The 17,101-nt window shown below is 36.9% G+C and overlaps 1 protein-coding gene across 2 annotated transcripts in view; it reads right to left on the bottom strand.

Moving 5' to 3' along the window:
• The window catches only part of LRMDA (leucine rich melanocyte differentiation associated), a 937,287-nt gene that overhangs the window by 131,155 nt on the left and 789,031 nt on the right, over positions 1 to 17,101 (bottom strand). For both annotated transcript variants that reach the window (XR_012640279.1, XM_074958646.1), the window contains one exon: positions 7,208 to 7,295. Coding sequence is in view for 1 of the 2 variants with exons in the window: in XM_074958646.1 (XP_074814747.1) it covers positions 7,208 to 7,295 (88 nt within the window). In the remaining variant the exon portion in view is untranslated. The remainder of the gene's footprint in view (positions 1 to 7,207; positions 7,296 to 17,101) is intronic.

Below are 17,101 nucleotides of genomic sequence, written 5' to 3'. Positions count from 1 at the left end.
CTAGTAACTTGTGACATGCTGCTTCGCCCTATATTGCATTACCAGCTGAAACATATAACCCAATGCAAAAAACAGAAATGATGGATTCTCTATGAAGTGCCTTGCTTGCTTTCATACAAGCCAACATAGCGACATACAAGCCAACATAGCAAACGTCTCTCTATTTTCATAATATCTCTGCCTGGCATGGAACTTCCATATATTTTATTCACTTAAAATTCCCTCTTATTCATCTCAGTTTGACTTATTAAATGAGTTAAAGCCAATACTCCCTATTTATAGTTTCTGTTAAAATTTATTTTATGATCCCTCAGGTTAACTAAATGATAAAAACTACCCACAGATATTTTTTTGGATGGCACGCATTAAGCTGCTTCATGCAGAGATATAGAAGAAATCAATTCCTAAGCATAAAGTGTAGTTCACATTAAGGAAACTGCAAACTATAACTAATTATGATAAGTCGCTATGTAAATTATTCTCTGACATTCCCAGCAATCAATTTAAAACTTAAAATAAGCCTCTGGCTGGAAAATGGGATGAGCACCTAACAACTGTGTCAATAATAATAACAGAGAAGATTGTAATGATAATATAAACAGGATAATTATCTTTCTGGAAGCAAGTTTTCATGCAAACTGATTTCCTTTGCTTTTTTATGTCTTTGATTTAAGAAGAGTGTGACTTTTCAGTGTTATTTGTATATCCCCTAGAAAGTCTTCAAAAATGAACCCCCTTATACTTTAACATTTATTATAAAGGGATACTTCAAAGTCAATTTTATGTCACTTACCATTTTAGAAAATGTTTAAGACATCATTTTATAATCTAGGCCCCAATTTCTAAGACATTTATGCATGTGCTTAACTTTTCTCATACAAATAGTCCCACTTACAGTCAAATTACTTGAAAATACTTATTTTTAAATTAAGCTTCCATTGGACTAGAAAGAGTTACCAGTGGAAAGTATTTTTTGGGTTGCAAATCATCCCAATTTACACTGTTATACTCCCTCTAGCCCAACAGAAGCTTATTTTAAAAATTGGATTTTTCTGTAGAACCCAGAAAACTTTTTCCTCTAATGCTGAACTGACTTTTGTCATTCATGCCTTCATCTCTTCTAGGATAAATTATTGTAATTTGTTTTTAATTAGGTTTCCCTTGAAATTGATCAAGAAACTGCAACAGTTGCCGAATGAGACTGCCTGACTCTTCCTTGATATAGCTGTGAGGGAATCAATAACACCTACCCCTCTGTGATCTGCTCTGGTTGCTGGTGAGACAATACGTTTAATTAAAGGTCTTACTGATAGAATAACCATTAATCTAGGTCCAAGGTGATTCTGTCCTATAGTCCTGTTAATTACACACTTTAAAAATCTAGATTACAGATGTTAGTAATCTAGACCTACTCTGTGTCTCCTGTGCTCTCCCTCCAAAGTACTTCTGCCCATTCCTAAGGTTTCATCTAGCTTTTCAGGTCAAACTGACAAACTGTTGTTGGTTCAGTAACCTCATAGCTGTGACTCCCTTCCTGAATAATCCACAGGAACCTCTCTAGCACTCTTCACGGCTCAGTGCAAAGGGTTTCTTTTCAAGTCAGCTCATCTGACCAGCTATAAATTATAAGTTCTTTGCTGCCCCTTCTGTAGTCAAAGTGGAAGCTTCCTTCTGAGCCCAGTTTTAATTTAGCTATTGTCGTTGTTAACCTTTGTAAAGTACCCAGGAACCCGGGGACAGATGCTATGTAAGTACATTTTTAAAATACATACATATGCAATGAAGGTAGTAAATCTTCCTTGAGAACATAGATACTGGCATGTCTGGCGGGCATGGTGATTGCAAGACAGTCAAAGGGACGGCTAAATATCCAGGAACAAGTGATGCCTCACCTCCTAGAGGAAGCCCTAAGGTTTGTGAATGGATTTTGTATGCTTTATCCTTTCTACACACTTCCTGTGACAGTTACATTGTGCTTAAAAAAATAATAATGAAACTCAACATTCTGAGAATGGGGCACAACATAATGACCACAAAGAGAGTGACTCCATGACCACTAGTCAATTATAGTGTTTGACTGCATTCATTTCCAGAGTTCCCTATTCCAGTTTCATACAGTGGAAGCCTTCTCACAAACATGTATGTGTCTTGGTAGAACATTTCCCACTAAATTCTGTTTCCAGGCAGGAATTGATGACTTACACCATCCTTTGTATGTTGTCCAGTCCCATGTCATTATTAATGTCTGACAATACATGCACATGAAGTGCTTTCTGCTGTCAGAGTTGAAAACAAATCATAGAAGGTATAACATTTCATTAGAAGCAAGGATCATTATATGGACCGCTGTGACCCTGGGAATCCCTTCAGTGTGAATTGGCAGAGAGTCCACCGTACTGCAACTCACATCAGGCCTGACACACTTATTACTTCCAACACACTATTGTCATAATATGTATCCAAAAGGTCTCATATAAGATATCATATGTAAACTGGAAATATGCTGATCCTGAAAATGATTATGTGATGTATGTTCAGGTTATGTACAAAGGGTTATATATGTGTGCTGGAAATATATTCTTCAAAGGTTTTTGGGAGGCAGTGCATACAACACACCTGCCTTACATAAAGGAATATGTATTTACCTGCCTGACTGGCTTGATTACAGGAAGGGGGACAATGAAAGTACATTTCTATATAAGGTAAACAAATCAATCAATCAAACAAGCAGCAGAGAAGACAGTTCAGCAATCATGCCGGGGACAGAATCTGCACCTCAGGAAGCCTTCCTGGCTCTTGAGGGACAGACAATGGAGTTCGGGTAATATAAAAACATTTTAGTTATCCATCACGTAGGGGACATAAGGAACAGGAGCCTGTGAATGGTGGATTCTCTTGGCCTGAAGGGCAGGAGCTGCTGATAACGGGCTGTGGGTGAGAAACTGCTTTAGGCAAAGTTATAACTTGTTAGAATTAAATTTTACGCATTAGAAACCATGTTTTGTTTTGTTTTGTTTTGTCTTGTCTGTAACCATATCTGTCGCTTTTCCTCTTGATTAGTCTCACTTATAGCTCTGTTCTTTGTTAATAAACTTATTCTTCGTTTTACTATAAACTATCCCAGTGATATCTTGCTATGACGTAAAGTGTGAGTTTTCAGCTACACTGACAAGTTGGTGTGTGGTCTGTCTCTTTGGAGGCAGTGAACTTAATTTCTGTAAGTCTCCAGTGAGAGGACACTACAGAGAGACGTCTCTGGGGAATTGGATTTGTCAGTGTTTTTTCCCAGAGGCAAGATGGCAAGGAAAGAAGTCCTTCATAAAATGTTACTGGAGACCAAGTAGTGTGGGACAAATAAAAATAGGATCTCAAACTGAAAGCTTGTCTCTCTCACCAGCAGAAGTTGGTACAATAAAAGATATTACCTCACCCACCTTGTCTGTCTAATATCCTGGGACCAACATGGCTACAACTATGCTGCATAGTTCTAATTATATTAATTTTAAAAAACTATTTTAGGATCTCTAATTTAGCTGAAGAGGCAGAACAGGAAGGTAATTGCGTCTTCACACATGGAACCCTCTTGAAGGGTTCTGCTAACAGTTAACCTTTTATACCTATGTGTTTAAAGAAAGAGTATTTCTGTTACTCACAACATAAATGTAATTTTTGTGTGTGTGTATTTTCTTCATGCCCACTCAACATAGCAAAAATCTGAAGTTTGGCACAGCGTAAACAGTGGAATTTTAAAAAAGGAGAATGCCACCAAATTTGGGGGCTTTTAGCTTACCAGATGAATTTTCACTAGTTTCAAAAGAATTGCAAATGTTTTACATAACTCTGATTGTTTCAATCTATTGGAGGAGTTATTTGGAATACTTATTAATATTTACTACAGGTTTGGAAGTGACATATGTGTAAACACAGGTATTAAGACATAAAATATTTGTCTAATGTAGCTGAATAACTAATCTGAGGAGCTTGAGATCACAGTGTAGTAACCAAAAATTAATCATGAGGCCAGAGTATAGTTACTACTTTTGAAAGTTAGTCCAACAGGAGTATTGTAGGATGACAGAGTAGGAGTGCTGAGCTCTTCTGTTGAGTCACTTTGTTACGAGATGTTTAAAACCCTATATGGACAGTACTACCGAGCCACATGAACAGATAGTTTCAGTTAGATTCCAACCAGAACAGTAGGGGGATTGGTGCTTCAATCAGGCTGAGGGAATTAGGGTCTGAGACAAAGATGGTCCTACAAGGAAAATCCTAGTAACAGACAAGATTTGGAGAAAGCTTAGGCTGAAGTTTAGGAAGGGGGTAAATTTGAACTACATACAGTGCTGTCTTCATAAGCAGGGCAACTCAGGTATCACAGTATTTTGATGTAATATCATGGTGTTTGTATTCCCACATCATAACATTGTGAGATGACATTGAACTGTGGTATTTTGTGGACCCTGGAAATGATTCTGAAACTTATAAAACCCGTGCAAGGAGCGCATCCAAGACACGGGATCATCCTGAGAAGATTAAGTCAATCCTGGAAATACTATGATAAGTTCTTGAGTGTAAAATATGAAGACGAAAAGCTACACTGTGTAGCCTGAGCACAGCTTGCTGTCTTTGTTCCAATATGAAAAATAAATAAAATACAGGGAAAATTGTTAATGTAAAACTTTGCAAGTCCAATGCATTCCAATGTTGCTGCTCTTCCTCCCAGCCCCAAAGAAGAATTAATTTACTGCTAGCACTGAGCTGTTTGCCAGCAGTTCAGATTCTGGTAAGAAAGACCCTCCAGGGACGAATAAAAAGTGTTCACAAACTCATGGCCATTCTCCCTTTCAGTTTGGGTTGAAAAGTATTTCTGAAAGCTGCCAATATTTACATATTAAGCACTGGAATAAATTGCCGAGGGAGGCTGTGGAATCTCCATGATTGGAGATTTTTAAGAGCAGCTTAGACAAACACCTGTTAGCGATGGTCTAGATAATACTTAGTCCTGCCATGAGTGCAGGGGACTGGACTAGATGACCTCTCGAGGTCCTACAATTCTGTATGTAACAGCTGATTCAACCATTTCACATGAGATTGAGACCATTCAAGAAGAGAAAACCTTTGGGAGTGTGGATCAAAAATGGTATGTTTACAGATTTTGCTTTTTTCTTGGAGGTCTCTCCATTAACTCTAATTAAGCTTCCTTTAGGTTTGTGAGCTTAGACAACTTTTCTTAGTTTTCAAAACTAGTTAAGTGGTCAAGTAAATCCTGCTATCACGTTGTTCCAAACTTTATTCATAGCAGCTGGTGTTCTGCCAGGTTCCTTAATTATTTTCTTAAGCCTATATACATGTTGCTTGTTGGAATGGGCCAGTTTTACCCCCTTTTTGGACAATATGGTCTCTTCCCACCCACTGTAGGTATAGTTATGGTTAAGCATCAAGGAAAACAACAGCACACATGTTTACTATGCGAAGTGAGGAGGGCTGGGGGGGATGAATTGCATAATTTTGTGTGTGTTAGGTTCTAAATCCAAAACGCACCCCCTACGAAAAAGTGACAAGGAAAATATTGTTGTTGTGTTTAGTTTTAATAGCAGACATCTTCTCCCTTCTTGTTCACAGAGATGAACAGTAAAGGGGGTAAAACTAGAGCTATTTGGGCTACCACTTCCCTCACGTCCCATAGAAGGCAATGGGACAACATCTCACCTAGTTCTAAATATGCAGCCATATAAAGACATGCTCCTGCTGCCAGACACAGCCAAAAAGAACTGGATTACAGGATAAATTAATCCATAATTTAGGGACATAACTGTAATACATTATCATCTGAATTGCCATCTGGAATATATTGATCTAGTTTAAAATAATCTCTTTCGCTGTTAGGGAATTGCAATGTTCACTTGTTCTTGATGATATTTCTTTAATCTTCTAATTTTTTTTCATAATAGAACCTAGCCAGCTAAACCAACAGCAGGATTCCAATCTGAAGACAATTGCATTTACTGAGAAATTAAAGATGGACTCAGGCCACAATAATACATCTCGACGGGCTCCAATTTTTACATCCTAAAAGGCTGGGGCTTGCTGAGATCCAGCATTTTGGTTCAGTCCCTTCTTTACCGGAAATGGTAGGTAATGCATATCATGAAGGACGACGAAGTGATTTTTAACACCTTCAATTTGCTTCACTTTCAGCACTTTCTGTTAATCTTCAGAAAAAGTCTGGCATGATCAGTCAGGTTCATATAAGCTCTTTCACCTTCCTCGGAAGCATCAAGTAGTACTGGCTGTTGCACATTGTTCAGTCTCTCAATAACCAGTCGAAGAGGCTAAGTCAGTTTCAGTACACAAAGATAGATGGGAACCCAACTTACAATCAGTTCCTAAATATAAGATTGGCCTTGATTTAAGTAGTCTTTACGGAGCGTGAGTGTCTCTGTTCAACAGGGGTATCTGGTTACTTTACATCAATCCCATTGGGAAAAGAGTTATAATTTTAAAATGATGTGGAATCCAATGAGCAACTAGGGGAATTTATATGGCTATTCCTATACGTGTTTCTGGCTGCAGAGTGCTACAAGGTTTTCAAAATTCTTTCATTTTTGGAACAAAGGGTGAAGTGGCTTGGAATGCTACCTTTATGGCAGCAACAGTTCTTTGCCTGCTTTCAGAACCTTGCTTTCCCTAGGCATGCCGAAGGAATCTGAGAATTTGCCCAAGGTGGTTTTGAAGTTCTAAGGATCAGTAAAATTGCACATTGATCCCCTTTTAATGTTGAAAAACAGAACAGAATCCCTTTTTATTGCAATATAAATGTGTTAACATTTTGAAATTGTAGCCCTAAATTGTTAAATTGCAAAATAACTCTCTCTTCACAAATATTAGAATTTACAAATTCTTTCAAAATCACCAGCGCTGCATGTAATCATCTACTTAGCAATATTTAAGTACTCTAATCTCTTTATGTTTTTTTTAAATCGCTAAATGTTATTATTCCATAGATTTATTTGCTTTCCCAGTAGACTACCTCTAAATCCTGTTTAATATAGTTAAAATCTGTAGTCTTGACAGGTATGGTTTTCTCATCAACTGCTTGAAAAGCACAGTGTTCTCACTAAAGTGCCGATGCAGCAGTAATGCATTCAGAAGGCCTTACAGCAAAGTTTGCCAGTAGTAATAATAGCAATAGAAGCTTAATTTTTACCTCTGTGATTGGTGAGATCCCTGGATCCTGAAGGCAGCGGCGTATAGTGTCTCTCAGGGGAGACAGAGGCAGTGTCACTGGAGGAGGCCTGTGTGATAAAACAAATATTATCAATACTCTAAAAAAAAAAAAAGTCAATGACTAAACAAAGGTGCAAAATTAATGTTTTGATTAATTGATGTGATTACAGACGCACAGAGTTGACAGTCATATGCAACACTGATAAATAATCACGTGGGAAAATGTAAGGATTTTAAATGTAGTTGCCAGTCCTCAAAAGGACGTAGTATCCATAATTTTCCCTACAGTGATACTAGAATAGTGTCACTAAACAAATATTCTAACGCACATCACAGCTTTAGAAAATGATACTTTCACTAAGAATCCTTTGACAACATTAAAAATGTCATTGATAGTTCAATACGAGTTCATTTGCCTGCATGAAAGTCATCAGTCAGCAGATTCTTTCAGCAGGATAGGAAGGTAGATTTAATTATCACCTCCTTTTTAAAAATAAAAACAAAATGTATTTTGCACTACTTGTTGCCTCACTTGGAAGATAAACGGTTATGTCACAAATGAGAATGTTCATAATGCACTGTGCAAAAGAAATTAAATAGGATATACAGCTGTAAGGAAGAATAACCTGTATCAAAAGTTGGAGACATTTGCAAAGCCTGATTTAACCAAAAAAACATATTTAGCTCAGGGGAGAGACAAAAACAACCCTACGTAACACAATCCCAAATTTTCCCCAGAATAAAGAAGAATTCTAGATCTTATGCCTTTGTCTGTTATCCAAAGGAAATATAGAGGTGTTTTAAATCCAGGGCAAAGTACATTTTATCCAGTGAGACAGGGTTGCATCCCAAGGGAACATTATAAACACCTAGCATTACAAAGATCAGAACAAGGCTCTATTTATGCTTTCGAGTTACAGGGCAGCAATGTTGTGTTGTTGGAATGAGATCTTAAAGCAAAAGATAGGTCTTATTTGTGAACATGTATCATTCCCATAGAGTATTCCTTAAAAAGATGTATTTTTCCCTCATTTAAAAAAAGTGTTACAGATTGTAAAACACGTGTTAAAATATACAGGTTTTCTTTAGTGCCTCCTTTCCACAGTGCCTGGAGCAGATCCGATTTGTGCTGTTACCCGGAAAGTCCTAAGATTAGACATTTGCAAAGACATGGGATTCCCCCTGCTGCCAGCAGGGGTTGATATTACATAGTGACAGGGGAAGGAAAGTCCATGCAAAGTGGTGGGAGGGAGATGCAAAGGAACAGGCCAACCTGCTGCACAACCTTAGCACTGGCCCTGCCCCAGAGCATCCCAGGTATAAAGTGCAAGTGGTGCATTCCCAGTTCCAAGGGCGAGCACCCGGCTCAGTTGACCATGCTGCTTCAGCTCCTGGCAGCACTTAAGTTTTCACAAGCACTTAATAATCTCCAGGGCTTTCATGTCCTTTCCATGCTAGTTAATGTGGTAGAGGTGAAGCACTTAGTTTTCACCACACTGTTTTTCCTACTGCTGCAACCCACACATCTAGATACAAAAATCAGACTGATGACTTTTAGAGAAGATAAAACAAAGGGGAAGAAGAAATGCAACCATTAAGCTATTTCTTAAATCCAGTGACAATGTATGGGATGGGTCATGAGACAAGAGTAGCCATAGTCTACTGCGTGAGGTTCCCCAAGCACCCATTGACATGAGTGCTACTAATAAATCAGAGTAATCCTAGTAAACATCACTATTTATTTGTAATGGTTTTGTAATCACTCACTGTTTGATTCAGACTTTTTAATTGGACAGATATTTAAAAAAATAATTTACAAAGGTTGATGAGAATATCAATTTTAATGTAAAATGGGACTACAATGTTTTGGCTCAGCAGGTCTTCAAACATTTGGAAACACTGATTCCATTTTTTTAAAAAGGTTACCAGGAATAAAACTATGATTGACACTGGTTTAGAAATAGTAATGATAAAAATAAAAATAAGGAATACATATTCTGTTTGAAGTCTATGAATATTTAGAAACCTTTTGTTTGTCATTCTTTTTGTACTTTTGTAGATGCTAATACAGTTTAAAAGGTAAGTGACTCAGTGGATTAGCATACTAGCCTTTCACTCTGGAGACCCATTTTCAGTTTTCACACAAGGTCATATGTTGGAATGATTTTTGCGGTTGTAGCTTGGTACCTATCAGAAATCTAGCCACATCACTAAAACATTGCACTATTTAGCACAAAGGACATCTTACAACAGATATAGGACTCCTGAAATAGCAAGGACGTTACAGATCATGACAGGGATTCTATAGCTAATTCTTGCACAGCTTCTCCTACGGCCTCCTGCAGTTCAGTACTATTATACCCTCCGACTACATGAATACAAAGCTGAAAAGGCCACAGGCACGGACCACATCCTCACCTGGTGACCAGTGTAGGTGCATTGATTTCATTTAAAATATGCCAGTTTACACCAGCTGAAGATACAGACAAAAGAGTTCAGACCTGTGAGATGCTGAATGCCCTCCAACTCTAAATAAAGACAATGTGAGCTGAAGGCATTTGCCACCTCACAGGATCAGGCCCCCAAATGGCCAGGCCACTAATGTATGCAATAAGTCCCAAATACGAAGTACAGAGCATGTGTCCACTATGCTCTATTGTTTTATCTTGGCCTGGTAGCATTGGGTAAGATGAGGATAACTGTGATTATAATTTATTTAACATAAGATCTTTTCCGCAAAGTCTCTCCAAAAGCTCAAAATGGAGACCTCATATTATACATTCTAGATGTTATCTGTCTATTCAAGTCATATTTGGGACTCTGATAATAGTGAAGGTTTCTCTTTGGTGCTTTTAATCACAATTTAGGCTGTTGACAGTTTGATGATAGCTTTTCCTAAAATTACTGGAAGAAATGGCCTTTTCGGCAAATACCACTGACTGAGCAAAATTCCAGAGCTTCTAAAAAGGATATTGTAGTGAAGGGGCAATTTCCAATTTTAGGAAAAGCAACAAGAAGAAGATTTTTTTATTGGCATGTTGCTGCTGTTTTATGTACAGTATGTAATTCCCTGTCAAGTATACAACAGTTTTCATTACTTTTCTGCTAAGTGTTCAGTTACAAAAGCTTTAATTCCATGGAATACCATATAGGGATCAGACTGTTTTGCACAAATGTCAACTGAGTGAAAATCCTGTATCAAGTTTTTATGTAAGCCTGTGTGCCAGTATAAGGAAGCCGCAAATTCTCTTTTTACTGTTTACTGAGAGGGTGCCCTAAGCTATTTTCCAAAGTGACTTGCATAGATGTATTTATTATTGTTAATATTCAGAAGAATATTTTGATGGTGATAGCATTGACATATGAGAGTTCTGTCTTCAGATAGTTCTGCTATTTGCACATGAAGTTCTAGTTACAGTGCAAAAGTGACCTTGAATGGACATAACTTACAAATATCTTAAAGGGAAAAATGGGCGAAGAAGTGAGATTTTCTGTCTACTGGGAACATGTCTAAGGGTTTAGTAAGAACGTTCCAACAGGTAACATTGATAATCTGTACCTTAGTATGATACTAAGGTACAATGCATAAATTCAAAGCATGTGAGTAGTTTAAATGATGTAAATGGGATTACTGAAGTGCTTAAAGTTATGCACATGCTTAAGCACCCTGCCAAATCAGGGTCTGAACTTTTCTTTAGGAATATCCTCCAGAGTTCTGTTGGAGTAAGAATGGTAAAACTCAACCCTAAGTAAACAAAATAGAAGACAAAAGTCTACTAGGCTTTCAATTCAATACCTTTTCCAAATCTAAAGACTACCTATAAAGCTGAAATAAGAAAAAGCACACCCGTAAATAGAAATAGTTTTGATCGTTTTAATTAGAACAATGGCACTTGCTTCTGAAATTCTATATTCTGTTGAATCGTTTGCTGCTGCTTCATGTGCTATACTGCTGTATCCCAAAGAGACCCGTTAATATGAGGTATTTTTCAACTTGCTGCAGATAGTGACCATTCCTATCCTAGCATTTCTCTGTTTTCTATCTTGAAATATTTACCCTTGAGATATGAGAGATCATCTTCAGTTCTATGACATGTCATAAATTCTTCACACACACACACGCTCACCAATAACTGTAATAGTCACTAATACATTGTATCTGACAAGTTTTATAACACAGGAAGAAGAGCAAGTTGGCATCCTCTCTTAAAAGAATTCAATGGATATACAGAGCACTTACGAAAAGACATGGTTTATTAAGATCATTTTGCTAACTGCACAAGAAACTGATTTCCCCAGCTGAATACATTAAACTCAGGCATACTTTTCATTGGATATTATTAACAGAAATGTTAGTTCTAGCAGGCATTTTCTGGACGTTACCAGAGCAGACCTAACAGATAGATGGTGGAGAGCACTGGCATGTTTAGAAATGAGATGGGGTAGCTACCAAATTCTTCCACTATAAAAAAAAGTCTAGAAGCTATAAATCTAACAATGCAGTTAAACAAATACTCTAAAAGACAACAATTCCAGAATGCACTCACAATCACTCAGCTCTTATTGTGTACTTATGCCACACTTGCTCATCCCAAAATGAGATATTGTATGTAATGTACAAAAGTTGGAAACAACGCTGTCTAGTTTCAGCAGCCTGTGCTTTTTGTCTTATAAAGGAGGAACGGGGGGCGGGAAATCTAGCCTTTATCTTTTCTCAAGAATAAACAGGAGTTGATATATATCTTGCCATATTAATACATATCAAGATATATAAATAGACCTCGATATCTCTCTTCCTCTCATGTAAATACAAACACACACACATACTCAGGTCAGGGTAATAAACCTCACAAATATGTACACTATATGTCACTGACATTAACCCATCTATATGTGAGAAAAATATGAACCGAGCAAAGATTTAGGAAAATGGTATGACCTGAAAAGTAGTATCAGAATGGCTAGTAGTAAAACAGGAACAGGTTACAAGAATTAAGAGCGTAGGATTTAATAAGAAATACTGGATACAGGCCAAAGTTACTCTTGTCTATATAGTTTGTATGTCAGTTCAGTAATTTTGTAAGCATTTGGGGATGCTTAAAGGCTCTTTCTATCCATTGCAGTGTTTTTCCACTCAGACTGAATCTTCTGAATTTTAAGGGAACACTACAAGGCCCATCTTTTTAAAAAGACTGTTGAAGCGAACATTGTTCAGAGTAATGTATAGAGAAAGTGTGGCCTTTGTTTTCTATTTGTGTTGCATGATTATCTACCATTCTTGTGTTTTGTGGGGTTGCTGTTTATTTTCATACACCGACTCACTGTATTTAACAAGGCTGGTCAAATTCACCTACTCTGTCAGAACGGTGCCTTTTGTCATTTTATAAATTTACATTCAAATTAAAATGAAAATAACAATTTAAGATAGTACTACAGTGTCATCATCAACCCAATAATATCTATATCATCAAATGCAAAACTAAAGTTCATTAAATAAATCCTTTTAGCTTCTATGACTTTCCATTACATCCACTGCAAAAAAAGATGAGGAATGAACAAATTCACTGCATTACCCAGTTTCTGTATTTATTAAACCATTCCTCCCAAAATGTCTATGACAATATGATACTGGGAATAATGATACTGATGTCCTTTGTAAACCACTTTGAGATTTACAGATGCTAGCGCTATAGTAGAGCTAGGTATTATCATTAATTTATATTATATTATAATTATATTATATTATTATGAGTAGGGATCAACTCACATTTACTCTTTTTTAAATCATTTTCTTTCCTCTTTCAGTGTTAAGATTTCTGTTGTAAATATACCTAAATATTGTACTCAATGCTTGACAATGTAATGTTTTAACAGATACACTATTTAAAAATCTTTATGATTACTACTACTACTACTATTATTATTATAATTGCCTACATAAACATCTGTTTACTTAGTTGGAGTCATACTGGCACAGAGACTGTTTCTTATCATACATTTGTACAACATCAAGCACCATAGAGACCTGATATTAGTTGGCAGGGGGAGGATGGGAGGGCTCCAGCTGCTACTATATCACAAAAAATTAACTCTGAGTCCATATAACAGGTAATGAGGCACACCAAGAAGATAAAACTTTCTTAAAACTGTTATGTTGGGGGATTTTTTTTTTTTGCCATAAACTTTAATATTAACTCGGGACATATACTGAAAAGTTGACAGCTTTATTTCTCAACTTAAAAAAGGAAGAAAGAATTAAGGAGACTTTAAGAACTGACAAGGCTGGGCTTATCAGAGCTCTTACTATTTAAGGCAGACGAGGGAAGGTCTTGTTCAGGACCACTCTACTGTGAACTAGGTTAGAGGTCAGAGAAAGGTCAAACAACTGCCATGACTGATTCCAAGACCCTGTCATGTTTCAGAGAAGCCAACAGGTGGCATGGCATGACTACACAGGGAAGTTTGCTTTGCTTAATGACATAGGAAATATTTTTCATGCTGAACTTGTAACTGCAGATCCCACTTTGGGGGATTTGTGTTGGTAAATTTGTAGCATAAATTAGAGTCATTTTAATTACTAAGAAATACCAGCTGCACGGCATTATCACAAGTTGCCTGATCTTTCTAGGCTTAATGAGATGACCTACTTACCCCACATAAAAATAGTGACTTGTTTCAAAATCTGTTTTTAGACATTTGACCATGGTTGGGAACAAACCGCAAATGAATATTATGCTAAGGTGCGGGGGGGGGGGGTGGAGTGGGGGAAACTGCATTGCCCGGTATATAAGTCTTAAAAATGCTCATGTTCTAAGCAAACTGTGCTTGTGATATTTTGCTGAGTGCTACTGAAAATGAGGATATTTTTAACATGACTCTTGCAAATAGGGACTCAGGTTGTTTTTTTTTTTAATTCTGTTAATTAAAAATAGCAACTATGAAAATGTTCCATTAGAGTGACACACAGCCTGACTACTCTTAGCTAGTATGCTATTTTAGTCTATAATTACAAGTATATTACTAGGAATTAAATTTAAAATGTAGGGAAAGGGTCTACCAATTTGATTATATTATTATTAATAATGAGCAGAATCCATGAGACAAGAAAGAAGGGCAGATGTCAATAGGATAAAGGCTTTACTCTGCTTCACTTTATTCTTGTATAACAACCTGAAACTTTTAATAAGAAAGCTTGAACCACATCAAAAGTCAAGGCTTTTTCAGACTGGTAGGTGAATCTATAGTCACTTCTATAATGACGTGGAGAAAGAGTTACAACCTTCACACATACTGAAGTGAAGCAAAGTACAAAAGACAAAAACTAAAGGAGTGACACTTTTGCACCATCCAAGAGGTAAAGGACTCAACTATACTTTGACAGATGGCTACCAAAGCTTCTGAGAAATATTGGCACCTAATTAAACTAAAAATAAAATAGGATAGGTGTATGTTTATTTCCTGAATTCCCTATGCACGGGCTAAAACCAAGATTTGGACAGTGATGCAAAATGCTCATTCCACATAGTGGCCGGATATATTGTACATCTGCCACATGCAACCCAATTTATAGGGACCAATGTTTAAAGAATACATAAATAATCTTGTTATTCTTGGAAATCAACCATTTTTCTTCAAATGCTGGTGGAAGTAGAGGGCAGACTGTAATTCAGCCAGTCCCCTCTGAGTCATGGTTTGAGAAATACCAAAAATTAAATAATTCTGCCATCCAAATTAAATATCGCTACTGACATTTTTAAAAAAAACTGGAATACTTGAATAATTAAACATTTATCCAATATTTATTTCAATAGTAGAAAAAAATATTGCAACATTTCAGACATTCTTCAGTTTAATGAATAGTACAAGTGTCTCACTTATAATCAAGAGTGTGAGGTGGAGCTTCGCAAATATCTCTTCTGGAGAGTTTTATCAGTTACCTTTGGATTTGATGCTATTAAAAGAATAGGCTGATTTATTTTGGTTGTTGGAAGACAAAGAGAACAGTGACCTTCTGATTTGGAGTCAGCATCACAGCTCTGATAACCTATCGCCAGAAAAGTAACCATTTTGGTTATTTAAACAAACACAGGGCTTAACAAAACTTGTGGCATCTGAAAATGCATTTTCCTCATTTTCATGTATAGGAGACAATCACTTAGAAACCACATCTGAATTTGTTATAATTTTTGGTTTCCTAATATAAAATTGCAAGGTTAGGGCAGGTTGGGCATAACTGGATCAAAAATGTAAATGAACATAAGAGAATTCTTATTCATTTAGGCTTAATTGAGTGTAATTGATATGTCTAGTGTGCTGCCAAATCTAACTATTGTGAATAGTACCTAATGTATGGACATTATTTTTGGACTATTGAATGCCAGAAAATAATGAGCTGGCATTCAGCTTTGGTGAATCAGACCCTGAATTTTCATCTAAGAGCAGTTTTGAATTATTACTGGAGATAAGGTGTAAATGTGCAAGGGAATTTTATCCATGTTTCTTCCATGAATCATAAACGAGGGAAAAAATTATAGTCTAAATTGCACTTAAAAGGAATAAAGTCTTTTCATGTCATACATGATTTATCAAAATGATCTCATTTTAAGGGTACTGTGGTGTATCTTGATTAATAACATTAGTAAGCATGATGAATAGCCTCTTTAATGGTAACGCAGAATTTATTGGCAAAATCCCTACTACTACCAAAAAGGGTGGGAAGTAAAATATGCAGTGGATAGTTACTTGCAGATACAGCTTAAGTAAACTCTCTCCAAGGTATTTTGCACTGAGGGGCCCTTTGATATTTATTCACTTGAATTTACGTGTGGCAGTGGACAAACAATTTATTGTGAACCACATTTTCAAAATGAATAATGAATTTTACCTTCTGTGGCAGCTCAAACCACTAAGCAAGTCAATTGGTTACCAGTTCACTGCAAAACAAGTTCAACTGTGAACGTATTGTAAAAGTATGCAGTGCATTAAGGTCTTTCAAGCTACCTCTTGAAAAGAGCATATTACCTTTCAAGAACATTGGTCCCGTCCCCTCACGACCTATTTCAATATCCTCTTCACATTTTGCTTTAATATCCTAAATACTTCCCTCTCCCATTGCTCCCTCCCCCCTTTTTTTAAGCTGCTCCAGTCTGCCCTAACTAATTTCCTTTTGGGCTGATAGATCAGAAGCCTTCCTACCACTGTTCGCTTTAGACCTGTGAAGCCCTCCTCGTAATCCCGCTGCTTGTCCACAATTAATCTTTCCAGTTGCCACATTATTAACACTACCACCCACAGACAGAGGATGCCTGAGCCTGGCTGGATACTAGCTCCCTACTGGAGCCTCAAAGATGTCAATCACACGCTAGTCAGAAAGTTGCCTGCTGTCAACATCAGAGGTTTTCATCCTCTCTTACCCGCTGATCAAACATTTTTCCTCAGAAGATTAATTCAAAGTCTCCACCCATTTCCTCCCATATCCTCTTTCGCTTTTAGGTTTACTCAATGATCCATCTTCTGTATGAAAAAGGAAGCAGTGAATAATAGAAATCTTTTCAAAACAAAAGTTAGGCAAAAGTAAATTTAAACCCCAGCTGTTGTCAACCTTTTTTTTCCCATTTAAACACCTTAAAGCAGCCCGGATTAGGCCTAGCCTGAAATGGCTTTCTTTGATCAAAGGGCCCAAGACTACACAAATATAATCACAAGGCAGTGACTGCTTCTAAGCAGCCTGAATTGATTTGTTTTACTGTAACACGTAGTACATGTATAACAACAGTGCATTTGGTTCCTTGACTTTCAAGACCTGTTTTTCAACGTAAAACATATCATCACTTGAAGCCAAGTATTTCAGGAATTATATTTAGCACTGATTTTT

The sequence above is a fragment of the Natator depressus genome, chromosome 7 (genome assembly GCF_965152275.1).
Source record: "Natator depressus isolate rNatDep1 chromosome 7, rNatDep2.hap1, whole genome shotgun sequence".
Lineage (NCBI taxonomy): Eukaryota > Metazoa > Chordata > Testudines > Cheloniidae > Natator > Natator depressus.
The sequence above is the reverse complement of the archived record's forward strand: the minus strand, read 5'-3'. Positions and strand labels throughout refer to the sequence as shown.